This window comes from Notolabrus celidotus, chromosome 14 (genome assembly GCF_009762535.1).
Source record: "Notolabrus celidotus isolate fNotCel1 chromosome 14, fNotCel1.pri, whole genome shotgun sequence".
NCBI classification, from domain to species: domain Eukaryota; kingdom Metazoa; phylum Chordata; class Actinopteri; order Labriformes; family Labridae; genus Notolabrus; species Notolabrus celidotus.
In genome coordinates this window covers 13,386,592-13,400,719 of record NC_048285.1, presented here as the reverse complement: position 1 = coordinate 13,400,719, position 14,128 = coordinate 13,386,592, and the positions used below count along the sequence as shown (strand labels likewise).

At 41.4% G+C, this 14,128-nt stretch overlaps 1 protein-coding gene across 2 annotated transcripts in view; it reads right to left on the bottom strand.

Annotated features, from left to right (window-relative positions):
• LOC117825755 (cGMP-dependent 3',5'-cyclic phosphodiesterase) overlaps positions 1-14,128 on the bottom strand; it is a 169,591-nt gene that overhangs the window by 106,642 nt on the left and 48,821 nt on the right. Inside the window, exons 1-2 of one of the 2 annotated variants that reach the window (XM_034701683.1) lie at positions 875-1,108; positions 466-556 (exon numbers count right to left, since the gene is read on the bottom strand). In XM_034701683.1, coding sequence (XP_034557574.1) covers positions 466-556; positions 875-909 — 126 coding nt within the window. In that variant the 5' untranslated portion in view covers positions 910-1,108. Of the gene's footprint in view, positions 1-465; positions 557-874; positions 1,109-14,128 lie in introns of those variants that run through there. The other variant, XM_034701682.1, reaches the window with a different exon arrangement.

The following is a 14,128-nucleotide window of genomic DNA, read 5'->3' as shown; positions in this document are numbered from 1 at the left end:
CACACACACACACTTACACTCACACACAGAAGCCCTTGGCAAGTAATAGGTATCCTACCGACTCAATCAACAGCGAAAGAGAAAGCTGCAGCAACAGGAGCTGCAACTTACCTCCTCTGGGCTTAAGTTCAACGTTCCCAAAAACAAGAATGATGAGGGGATAATAAAAGGACAGGAGTGTGTTCATGTGTTTAAAATTTTAAGAGAACAACAGAAGGCAAGAAATTTAAGAAGGAATTAGGAGACAGATTTTTTAGGAGTACATGTGTACTGAAGTAAATGTGTCGTAGTCTAAACATAATTTGCCTGAGCAGATAAAAGATGATAGTAGAAAACAAATGAAAGGAAAAGGAAGAGAGGAGAGGGCAAAGGGCGTGAGCTATGTAGCATCCTGTTTTTCAGACAGCATGGTGAATAGAGGAGAACATGAGAAGAGAAGAGAAGAAGCCACTGGGTGACTCTTACCTGGAGTTGCTCAGACAGCGTGGTGGACTGTCTTGTATTCAGGGCTGGAGCTGAACTCTCCTCAGGACGCAGAAACACTTGCTGACCACGTCTGCAGGCATCAAAAATAACAGTCAGAACCTGAGTGTGTGAAAGTGTGTGTGCAGGTTTGCTGTGCACACATGGAGTCAGCTGAGACTCTAATGATAAGCTGCTGAAAGGAGCATTTTTACACACTTAGCACACACAGTCAACAACTTGTCTTTACCCTGAACCGCAGAGTGTAGGAATTTAAAGGTGTGTGTGTGTGTGAGGGAATGTGGGGTAAAAGGTGAGTGTGTTTACGTGTCTATGTGTTTGTGTGTGTGTCTGTGTGTGTGTGTGTGTGTGTGTGTGTGAGAGAGAGAGTGAGTGTGTGTGAAGTCCTTACAGGTCCTTCCCTTTCTTCCTCTCGAGCGCAGTCATGTCATCTCCACCTGTCGTACGCAGAGAGAGCGCTGGAGTCACATTCACACACACAGCGGACGCACCGATGCACACACCCGCGCCGGCAGTCTGAGACACACTCTGGCTGCGCTAACACCACACGCCGCAACGCAGAGAGCTGAGAGTGAACACAGTCCCTCCTCCTCTCTCCTCCCACCTCTCTCTCTCTGTCTCTCTCTCTGTCTCTCTCTCTCTCTCTCTCTCTCTCTCTGTCTCTCTCTCTCTCTCTCTCTCTCTCTCTCTCTCTCTCTCTCTCTTTCTCTCTCCTCCTCCTCTGGGTCTTACTGCCTACCTAAACCCTCCACATGTTACAGTTTACTACTGTCAATACTGTCAGTGTGTACACTGGAAGGATATATTCAAACAAGATCATTACACTCCACATGCAGAGGAAGGTTGATTCATTAACGCATGGAGAGAAGATAAATTCTTATCTCAAATACCAAAAATACTAATAACCACTCTCAGAGTGAGGCAACCTTCTTTTAAATCTTAATGTTTGATCAAAAACAGCTTCACAACAGGAGGTCTAAGGTCTTTTAACAGTTTTTGGGTGCTTTCATCACCACAAAACCTTCACTCATTGGTCCAAACATCTAAAATTGCCTATATTTACGTTTCTTGACAAGTGCCCTCTTGTGGACATGCATGTCATGACTTGTCATCACTACAATACTGAGAAGCTATTACAGTTTTTTACGACTGAATAAACAATAAAATTAAAAGTATTACACAATTATCAAAACCTTACACTCAAGGAGCAAAACATCGGCCCAGATCGACACCACTGTAAGCAAAATGTCAGCGTTACACTTTTTGCAAAACAATACAAACAGTGATTTACAAAACACTGAACACACCTGTATACATTAGACACAGAAGTATATCATGATGTCACTTCCTTGCAATTCCAAAGCACTGACTTTCAAATGACCACACCTATGAGCCAATCGTTTAAACACAGCCATCAGGTGAGCAAACCCAAACACATAATTGCTTAATTGTAGACACACCAATCAGGTTTAAGCACTATAAAAATGCAGCAGGTGAGTTCACCTGCAACTGGATCCAGTATTTCATGTTTGTCTGATATTTGCTGAGCTTACAGTGTTATGCACAGCACTGTAGTAGCATGAAAACTGTGACATGTTCGGTTGTGATTCTTCATGTTGACATGTTGACTGATTTGGGTATATAGAGAGAAACAAATGATATGTTCATCAGTCTGCAGCATTGGTCTTGTGCAGTGTGGTGTTGAATTTATTGTATATTTGCACTTTCTCTGTGTACTTCACTTACAGTACTCTTATCACTGAGAAGTAGAATTGCTAAAAGTGTTTTAGGTTAGCTACAGCAGTGTGTAACTGGTTCCATCAGAATTCAGTCATATGAAACGTGTGTGTTTCATATGGTAACAAAATATGGTTTTGATAAATTAGTGTACGAGGGTGTTTCATTTTGCAAAGGACCTGAAGTGTTCTGCTACTTGTGTGTGTGGTTGTGTGAATTGTGTGTAGTGTTTTGACAAAATGGGCCCTGTTTTCAAAATCGTGTTTAAGCAATCGAAAAAAACTGTAATATAATGATATAATGTATCTGGCTTTGACATTGTGGAAGCAATGCAATAAGAACCTGAAACCAACCATCATCAGTGTTGGCTGACTCCCTGCATGCAGTCAGATCGTTTCTTATTCTTTAGTAACAATTTGAACCTGAAACTTACATTTGATTTGCATAATTTTAACCTAAAAATAGAAGTAACAGACTTGGAAATGCTTTTATGAATCATATCAGGTTGATTTCGGAGACAAAATACGGAAATAAGCTTCAATTGTTACTTAAAATATCACTTGAAGCCCAATTTATTTAGCTCTTTTGGAGCTTTTAGGTCAGAAATCAGGCTAATCCTAGGCTGATATAGATATATTTTCAGGGATTTCATAGACTTTAGGGACTAAATGTTTAAGATATGGATAATTTGATTTGGTTGCATGCTCCATGTGGCTTAAACATGGACTTACTGGAAAGATTTTTCAGTAGCTATGTTTATCATAGTTTACAGTGCTCGTGCCGTTTGCACTGTCAAAGGGATCGTTCTCTTGTTTTAAGAAGGTTTGTTTGAGGTGCTTGTCAAAGTAAGTGTATTACTCACAGGGGACCTCAGTCAGCTCAGTCCCTTTGTTGAGGAATCAGCTGGAGAACCAAATTGAAAGCTAGGCAATCAGCTGCTGCAGATGGAGCCAACTCTACCAATTTTGCTAATTGAAGTAAACTGTAACCCAAACACTGATGTTGAAAATCAAAAGGAATGTAATGAAAGACATAAGTCCAGTGTTCTTCCAGGGTATAAAAGGTATACAAAAATATTTAACTGTTATATTTTCTCTGCAGATATCTTTTACCCTGGTTCACTTCAAAAACAACAACTACAGATATCAACTCTGATTTAGTTGTACAATCAGCCGATCACAACCAGAGTCACAAGCATATTTACAAGGCTACATACATTGAAAAGATTTATCTGCACCAGCACAGCGCTCTATGCATCCAATCACTCGACAGATTCATCATGAACCCCCATCTGCTGCAGGAGGCGTCCCATGTGCCGCTGACAGCTGACTCTGTGAGGTGACATTGGCAGTGACGTATGCAGTACCAAAGGTTGAACAGGACCGTCTAATGTAGTCCATCAATCTTACAACAAACCACAAAGTCATTTACTAAACACAAGCTTCCCAGCAGCTGCATGAATCCACTCACAAAGTCCCATTGTAGCACAGCCAAACTGTATTTCTGACACCACTGTGTCAGGCCAGCACTGAGCTGGTGGTTGTTATAGTTTTAGGTTTAGAGTTTAATTAATCCTAAGGGCCTTTTTCTGGTTCTGGGTAGGTAAACCTGTTTTTTAACACTGTTGTTCAAAGGGAAGGAAAACGTTGATTGCTTAAAATGGCATTGAAAGAATAAATCTGAAGCTAACTGCAGCAAATAATCACAGAGTTGGATTACATCCAGCGAACAAAAGCAGCTCATCTAATTCAAATGAATTAAGCTGCTTCGGTTCAAGTGCTGAAAATTGGCCTGACTGGGAGGAGATACTGGTAATTGTTTGTGAAAACAATCACAACTAAATAGTGTTGTTGCATGTTTACTAGAGGCTGAAATTGCCTAGAATACGCATTAAGTGTTAGAAAATTCCGGAGTTTTGACCACTTGAAAAAGTCACATTGATTGAGTCTTCATTAAGGTTTTTGGGACGCTTTGCACATTCTTCTGTAAGCATTTTCTCTGATTATACTCAATGTTTCTATTGATGTGTTTTATCAATGCTTGGAGAGGTAGGGGTGAAGACAGGTGGGGATCACAGGAGTGGCCAAGCAGCGGCTGATCCTTTGATCCCGGGGTCATGGAGTCATGATGAGGTGAGTGTGACTCAGTGTGAAAGGTATTGACTGGCATCAATAGTGGCAAGATAGGAGACATCATCGGCAGCACACACTGTTCATTTGATCAATTTTGTTTGTCATGCACAGAAAGCTCAAAAACACAAACACACACTCTTGGTTTATAGGTGCTCAGAAACACACAAGCATCGGTAGAGTACAAACACACACCTGAAAAAGGGTTGGTTCAAAGCAAATTCTCCTCAAAGACTGTCTCCCCTCATCTGCTGAGGACTGTGTGATCTAGATTACCTTTTAAGACACATACACACACACACACACACACACACACACACACACACACACACACACACACACACAAACATACACACATAGAAAGGCATTACTTTGGCTGAATAGAGTATTGATCCCAGGTTTGTGATTAAAACAGGGTCTGTTGTTGCTGCTCAGATGCAATCAACACACAAAACCCACAGTGTGATCACTTACTTACTGTGTTACTCTTTTACACACACACACACATACACACACACACACACGTGCACGCACACACACGTGCACTCACACACACACACACACACACACACACACACACACACACACACACACACACACACACAAAAAGTGCAGCAGCATGAATAACTACATTGCAGAGGAGCATAATTAGCAGGGACCTGGACTCTGATGAGGATAAATCCAGTAACCTTGGTCTGCTGTGTGTGTGGTTGTGTGTCAGTGCTGTGATGAAGTTTTATATGTGTGTATATAATGTCCATAAAAAACAGTGATTGAAAGTGCATATGTATGGAAATTTGTGTGCGTGCGTGTGCATGTGCGTGTGTGTGTGTGTCCTGACTTCTCCCATAAAGCATGGGGGTGATTGAAAGCTCTAAATGGTGTAGGTGCACTCAGGGGAATGGGGCTAATATGCATAATGGTGAAGCTATATTAACAGCATCCTGATGCACACACCCACACACACATACACCTATGTCAGTTGAACTCCCCTGTCCCCCACAGAACCTGTTCTCTCTAAGTGGATTCATCCAAGCGAAAAAGAATAGAGAATATTTTTTTAAAAGAACGTATGAGTGAAAAATGTTCCGGGAAAAAATCTCTATTTTCTCTTGTAGCTCGCATCACTGTTTTGTTAAAAAAGCTAATTACAGGGCAGTTTTTCCAATCAGCCTAAGGTACATATTTGCACACTGTACTCACTGATTAATGGCTGATTATTCAAGGGAAGCCTCTCAGGTGACAGATAACCACCTTAGACATAAACATTCATGACTCTATCCTCTTCTGCTTCTATAAAACCCTGCAGAAGTATTTTCCACACAGCATCCTCTGAAACCAATCACCCTGACCTGAAAAAAATTTGAGAGCCTTTCACATTTGCGTCTCCATCCCAGCTTGAAAGGGGGCTGCACTGACATCCTCCTCTCAGGGAACAATAGTGGCTTCCATCTTGAGGTGGCTGCTTTAGAAATGTGCTCAGCTTGATGAGCCATGTGTATTTGTGGATGTGCTTCAGCTGTGTTAGGATCCGGAGAAGATGGAGAGACACAGTAAATGGACATGCTTGTGGTTGGAGGGAAGTGTGTATTGTGTTTGGTTGGGTCAGCTATGCGTGTAAGGGGCTCTGCTGCAGGTTTGGTGGATCATATCCCAACCCACTCAAATTGTAGCCTAACAAAGGAAGCAGTGGTTTTGAGCACTTCCTTTTTATTCATGGTAGAAATCTTTGCACATTATATGAGTGCAGAAATCATGAGAAAACCAGTCAACGGTTAGAAAATCGTCATTTTATAGGTTTTTAAAAACTGTCAGATTCACTACTTCCAGCTACTCCAAAGTATTTGCAGCTTTTCTTGGTTATATACCACTGAGAATGTATAACCCTGACTCCGGTCTGGTTGATTATGAAGTTAAAAATATTAGGATATCACTTTGGACTCTGACAAGTTATTTTAATCAACAGTTTTCTTCTTTTTTTTTTTGTGAAACTAAATAGAAAAAAAAACATTGGCTGAAAAAGCAATTAAGAAAATAATCTTCTCTCACACAGTATCAAAGAATCTTGCACATTGTACATTTCATACTTTGCTACAGGTATTTTTGATGGACATTTTCATCTCTGTCATCTATATCAATCAACCTTTAAATCCGTCTATCTTTCAATCTTTCTAGTCAAGTGCTTACATTTGAACTCTATGGAACTATATTGGAGACTCAATCTTTCATTTAATCAGTTCATATTTCTGTGCTTTTATTTCATAGGGCTGTATGGAGCTGATAAAAACAAAGAGAAATCCCTGCCGAGGCTGTCAATGCAACCCTGAAAAATCTTTGCACTCACAGAAGTGCAAAGTGCTTTGGATAAAAGCGTTCACCACATGGTGTATGACTAACAGTTTAGAGAGGTAAGTGTGTGTTATTTCACCTTATTGTTACTCACAAGTTAATTTCCTTAAACAACACAAGCATAAAACAACAGCAGGAAAGCGACAATGACACGCCCTACTTTGGAAAGCCATGCGGACATACGCAATCACACACAAACTAAACAGCGAGCTGCATTGTTTGTATTGATAACCTCTTTCAACAGTGCAGTGTGATGGTTAAGCTCTGTGAGGCAGAGCACTGTGAAGCAATGCGTCTGAACTCGACAAGATTCATAAACAAACAGCCAGTATGTAGTTGGCAGGATAAAGCCTCTTTAAAATCTTTGCATTACATTCATCATCTTTCATTCACTCTATATCACAGAATATATCAGAAACTTCTTGCTTACAAAGCAAAGAAAGGCTTTAACATTCTTCCCTGAAAGTAGAAACATTTCTCTTTATGTTGAAAAAAACACTGACGACAGAGTCGTCATAGTCTAAAGGACGCTGCAACCAGGACCTCTATGTGCCCAAACCTACCTGAGGCTTTTATTCTGAAGTGCCAGATTTCTATTCAGTGTTTGGAAATTCATCATTTGATCAAATCATAAAAGCATAACTGTTTCATAAGCAAAGGTCTCAAGATGACTCATAACTTTTCAAGCAACGTGCTTCATTTCCATAGCAGGAAATTTCAAGGTAACTGTGTGGGCCTCATGTTATTCAGATTGTTGGTATGTCACCTTAACAAATCCAGCTCTCTTTGTACAATCACATAACCTTCAGCACTCCTTTGCTACAGTAGCTATCAGCTATATACAGGGTCATCATGACAAGCTTAATATCCACGTACCAATTACAACGAACCTTCCTGACTTCTATTCATCAGAAAATCACAAAGCCGCTGCACATCAACACTTTGAGAGGCTGCTCAGTGGTTGCTATGCAAGTTAGAACGTTGGCAACCTGAACAGTTTATAAGCCAGTTTCCATACCAACATGCACTGTCTCCTCACAAAGAGTCCATCTTGGTAGTGTTGAGAAATGAGAAGAGGTGGATGAGAGAATGAGAAAAAATGACCCTACTGCTCTCAAGAAATCTCTTTGTGATCTATGGCTCTTTAGATATCCCACCTGCTCATACCGCATGCTAGTGTGTCAAATTCAGGCTATACTTACCTTTGGGTGGGACTGGTGGTGTCCATGGAAAGGCTATTACCCCAAAATCCTAAACTATGACTGGCTGTTTGCTTGGTTAGGACCAAACGGCAACCTCCGGTCTAAAAATATGAGTCCAATGCGGAAGTGCTAAAAACTGCAGTTCATCGAGGATCCGCTTGAGGCTGGCTCCGGAAGTACTGGAAACCACATACACACCAATTTAAAAAAAAACTATCTTTACAGCAGAAATAAACATGTTTACAGCCTGGTACAAAAGACGAGTGTAGTCTGGGTAGCTCATTTCTTGAACGGCACACGCTGTACGGGGGGTGAAGATTTTTCAAAAACTGCAATTTTGAAGATATTTAGATTACAAGTCTTCCAATGAGAGGCACAGCTGACTTGATTGACAGGCGGGAACACTGTAGCTGTTGGCTAGGAGGCTCAAAGCCCGCCTCTTTACGTCACAATTGCTCGACAGCATCAATATGGCTCCCACCGACGATTGGCCTCAAAACAGGACTTCAGAGACAGATGGGTGACGTCACGGATACTACGTCCATATTTTATGGTTAGGACCGCAACCATGTCCAACCATATGTGTTGCAATATGCGTCTAAAAGATTTTCTCTTTTCTCTTGACATTATAGGGTGACTTTAAGGGTATATATTTTACTTTGAAGTTATGTTGTTCTTTCAAAATAAATGATTAACTATACCCAGAAGGGCCATCCCCAAAGAGAACCATTTCTTTCTCATTTTAAGAATTCTGATCAATAGTTGGTCACTGTTGAAAAAGGATGTGTTTGTGGCAGAGTACTAAATCAGTCTGAATCATAAACAACGGAACACATTTAGTAATCTGAGTGATGTTTTTAGCAATCTCCAACATATTCCCTGCTCCCAAAAACATCTAGTCCTGTGTCATTATTGACTTCAGATTTTCATCAATAGGAGGTACATTTTAAGGATCTAGTATCAGGGAGGTGTAGAATTGTTTTGAAAGCCTCTCATCATGGAGTTTTCTCCCTGCTACTCCGAATGGGATAAGCGGTGAAAGATGTTGAAAATCTTTCTCATAGAGTGCCAGTGTGGAAGTTACAAAACTGACCATTCCACTTTTTGCTGAACAATATGATACCCTGGTTCAGCTGCATCGGGTCTGCTCAAAACATTGTTTACTCAAAAGGCTTACGATCAGCGTGAGTGCAGTCCTCTGTGGGCATTGCTCAAAAAACTTTTTTTCTTACTTAAAAGGAGGCAGTGTTTAATACAATTACTACAATCACTACTGATGTGTTAATTTTATTGCAACATTTATTATATTCAAAAGTGGGGCCTGGGCCCTTACTTAATGGACAAGGACTACTACTTTCATAGTCAACATAACATCTGAAGAGACAAAACATACAGGTGGGGTTCCCCAAGGCTCCATTCTGGGGCTTCCTCTGATTAACATCTACATGCTTTCATGGATAACAATAGAACCAATATCTTTTTACTTTTTAATGTATTGTTTTGTTCAACTTTTGATACTCTTGTTCTGTTTTAACTTTGTGAGTTGCTCTATGTGTTAACAGGGCCTTGTAAATAAGCTTGCCCTCTAGCATGTCTAACTTTTTAAAGTCCAAGATGAGGGGATTGAAAATGAGATTTTGCTATGCAAGTGATTACTTAAACACTTGTTAGATGATTCAGAGCACAAAATGTGGAGTGGATCTGTGCTGCTACAAGGCTGTCGCTTTACTGAGCATCCTGCCGAGCAGCTTGGGGGAGATTATGTGTTTTGGAAGAAGGACAGGCTCGGTCTTCTTCCAGCAGCAAAGCTTCCACATGCACTGCTGGCTTTGTTCTTCGATCAGCATTATGACTTGAGGGACCACTGTGTGAGAGCAGGAGTGACCCTGGACTGAGCGAGGTCTGACTCTGAAACAGTGATTGTTTGCGAGGACATCAAGACTGATCCTTTCATCCATGTGAGGGTCACTGTCAGTCATCGCTAATGCAGGAAGGCTCTGAGTGGATTTACAGCAGCAACTCTGAACTAAAGTCACAGTAGAAGAAAAACTGCCCTTTGTTTCTGCTGATGATCCCTATCTTTCTCTTCAGCTACCAAAATCTGTACCCTGTTGCTTATGGGGATTAGGTTCTGAATATAAAGCATCTGATGCTGTTGATTGGGAACAAACAGTCATGCTCTTTACAAAACTGAGAGACAGCAGACTGTTGCTATGAAATGTTGCTGTGTAAAGCGTACATTCATGGTGGAAGTTAATGAATAGAATACAGATCTTCTTTTAAATATTACAAGTCTGATTGGGATGCAATGTGATGGTAATGTGTTGATTTATAGCCATGAAAAATACCAACTGTAATGTAACAATTACAAAACTTTGTAAACTCTGATTCATTCTGATTAGTCAGCTTAAAAATGTGACCAGGTGCAGCAGTTTAAAATAACAGCCCTGGTGTCGTGATGTGTGACCCAGTGTCCCAGTAAATATCTAAATAACAGACATATTCACACTGTTTAACTCTTAAGTCTTGCAGCAAAGCCTTCAACCACTGGCAACTAAACATTTGATCCTGTTCATCGCATACTCCTCACTGCCAAACTTTACCAGAGAAGTTCTAAACATAGCCACCACAGGGTGAGTGAGAAATATCCACTTGGCTTCTTTTTGTGGAATCCAATCCAAACACAGGCTCTAATATTCAGTCTGAAGAAATTACCAAGCCTGTCGCTGATAATCTCAATTTACTACATAGGTCAAGTGGCATCAGTATAAGAGGGAGACTATTTCCAATTCAGTTAAACAATTGTTACTGTGCCTTTATTACTGCCATGTACTAAACATAAAAAATGAACATTTGAAAAACCTTTTATAAGTCATTGCCTTCAACCAACAGTCATATTCTCTTTGATTTATTTTTACCTTGTTAATATCTTAATAAGACCACAATTCCATAAGAGTTGGGATGGTGTGTATAAGACTTATACTTGTATTTAATTGAAAATAGTTCAAAGTTACATTTCAGACGTTGAGACTTAAAAATTCTACTCATATGAAAAAGATATGCTCATTATAGATTTTATGTCAGCTACAAATCTAAAATGAAGTTGGGACATTGACAAGAAAACACTGAAAAAGTTTTGTAATCCCCCAAAAAATCTTGGTGAAGATCCTCCAAGTAATTAGATTAATTTGAAAAGTGTTAGTAACATGACTGAGTATCTAGAGCAGGGGTTCTCAAACTTTTTGGAGCCAGGGACCCCTTACAGGTGAGAAAATTGTCCATGGCCCCCTCAGAATTGTAACACAGATTAAGCACATTAGTGATGTGCTCTGAGAGCCGGTGCTTTATAGTGAATCAGAAGAGCCGGCTCGCATCGAGAGAGAGCCGGCTCCCAGTTTTTTCCTTTTCGCTACTTAGCTCTCAGTGTTCAGCCTCAGCTCTGCTCACAGCAGAACTTTGTTTTGATTGGTCAGCACGGCGGCCATGCGACCAATCATATGTGAGGGTATAGGATAGAGGATATAGGTGATGGAGGGGACGCTGTGTATCGTGGTTCATCTGTTCCTTCTGAGAGGGTTAGGGTTCTTCTCAAAGACAGGGCAAATACTGAGAGGAGAAATCGGATCAGCCCATCCAAACTGAGGCATCTGATTTTTCTCAATGCCAACCTGCACTGACGACATTGATAATGTTTGCTCAAGTTTGGTTCTGGTTCTATTTACTTGAGATGGTTCTGGTTCTGATTGCTTGAGTTCGGTTCTGTTTCTGTTTGCTTGGGTTCGGTTCTGGTTCGGTTCTGGTTCTGGTTCGGTTTGGTTCTGGTTCTGTTTGCTTGAGATTGGTTCTGGTTCTGATTGCTTGAGTTTGGTTCCTGTTCTGGTTCTGTTTGCTTGAGTTCGGTTCTGGTTCTGTTTGCTTGAGTTCGGTTCTGGTTTGGTTCTGGTTTGGTTTGGTTCTGGTTCTGTTTGCTTGAGATTGGTTCTGGTTCTGTTTGCTTGAGTTTGGTTCTGGTTCTGTTTGCTTGAGTTCGGTTCTGGTTCGGTTCTGGTGGGGTTCTGGTTCGGTTTGGTTCTGGTTCTGTTTGCTTGAGATTGGTTCTGGTTCTGTTTGCTTGAGTTTGGTTCTGGTTCTGGTTCTGTTTGCTTGAGTTTGGTTCTGTTTCTGTTTGCTTGAGTTCGGTTCTGGTTCGGTTTGGTTCTGGTTCTGTTTGCTTAGGATGGTTCTGGTTCTGTTTGCTTGAGTTCGGTTCTGTTTCTGTTTGCTTGAGTTCGGTTCTGGTTCGGTTCTGGTTCGGTTTGGTTCTGGTTCTGTTTGCTTGAGATTGGTTCTGGTTCTGTTTGCTTGAGTTTGGTTCTGGTTCTGTTTGCTTGAGTTCGGATCTGGTTCGGTTCTGGTTCGGTTTGTTTCTGGTTCTGTTTGCTTGAGATTGGTTCTGGTTCTGTTTGCTTGAGTTTGGTTCTGGTTCGGTTCTGGTTCGGTTTGGTTCTGGTTCTGTTTGCTTGAGATTGGTTCTGGTTCTGTTTGCTTGATTTTGGTTCTGGTTCTGTTTGCTTGGGTTCGGTTCTGGTTCGTTTCTGGTTCGGTTCTGGTTCTGGTTCTGTTTGCTTGAGATTAGTTCTGGTTCTGTTTGCTTGAGTTTGGTTCTGGTTCTGGTTCTGTTTGCTTGAGTTCGGTTCTGGTTCTGTTTGCTTGAGTTCGGTTCTGGTTCGGTTCTGGTTCGGTTTGGTTCTGGTTCTGTTTGCTTGAGTTTGGTTCTGGTTCTGTTTGCTTGAGTTCGGTTCTGGTTCGGTTCTGGTGGGGTTCTGGTTCGGTTTGGTTCTGGTTCTGTTTGCTTCAGTTTGGTTCTGGTTCTGGTTCTGTTTGCTTGAGTTTGGTTCTTGTTTTGTTTGCTTGAGTTCGGTTCTGGTTCGGTTCTGGTTCGGTTTGGTTCTGGTTCTGTTTGCTTGAGATTGGTTCTGGTTCTGTTTGCTTGAGTTTGGTTCTGGTTCGTTTCTGGTTCGGTTCTGGTTCTGTTCGTTTCTGGTTCTGTTTGCTTGAGTTTGGTTCTGGTACTGTTTGCTTAAGTTTAGTTCTGGTTCTAACCCTAACCCTAACCCTAATCACAACCTTAACCCTAACCCTAATCTCAACCCTAACCCTAACCCTAGCCCTAATCACAACCCTAACCCTAACCCTAATCACAACCCTAACCCTAACCCTAATCACAACCCTAACCCTAATCTCAACCCTAATCACAACCCTAACCCTAACCCTAACCCTAATCACAACCCTAACCCTAATCTCAACCCTAACCCTAACCCTAATCTCAACACTAACCCTAACCCTAACCCTAATCACAACCCTAACCCTAATCTCAACCCTAACCCTAACCCTAACCCTAATCTCAACCCTAACCCTAACCCTAATCACAACCCTAACCCTTACCCTAATCACAACCCTAACCCTAACCCTAACCCTAATCTCAACCCTAACCCTAACCCTAATCACAACCTTAACCCTAAACCTAATCTCAACCCTAACCCTAACCCTAATCACAACCCTAACCCTAACCCTAATCACAACCCTAACCCTAACCCTAATCACAACCCTAATCTCAACCCTAATCACAACCCTAACCCTAAACCTAATCTCAACCCTAACCCTAACCCTAACCCTAATCACAACCCTAACCCTAACTCTAATCACAACCCTAACCCTAACCCTAACCCTAATCTCAACCCTAACCCTAACCCTAACCCTAACCTTAATCTCAACCCTAACCCTAACCCTAACCCTAATCACAACCCTAACCCTAACCCTAATCACAACCCTAACCCTAACCCTAACCCTAATCACAACCCTAACCCTAACCCTAACCCTAATCACAACCCTAATCTCAACCCTAACCCTAACCCTAATCACAACCTTAACCCTAACCCTAATCTCAACCCTTACCCTAACCCTAACCCTAATCTCAACCCTAACCCTAACCCTAACCCTAATCTCAGCCCTAACCCTAACCCTAACCCTAATCTCAACCCTAACCCTAACCCTAATCACAACCTTAACCCTAACCCTAATCTCAACCCTAACCCTAACCCTAATCACAACCCTAACCCTAACCCTAATCACAACCCTAACCCTAACCCTAACCCTAACCCTAATCACAACCCTAATCTCAACCCTAATCACAACCCTAACCCTAACCCTAATCTCAACCCTAACCCTAACCCTAACCCTTATCACAAC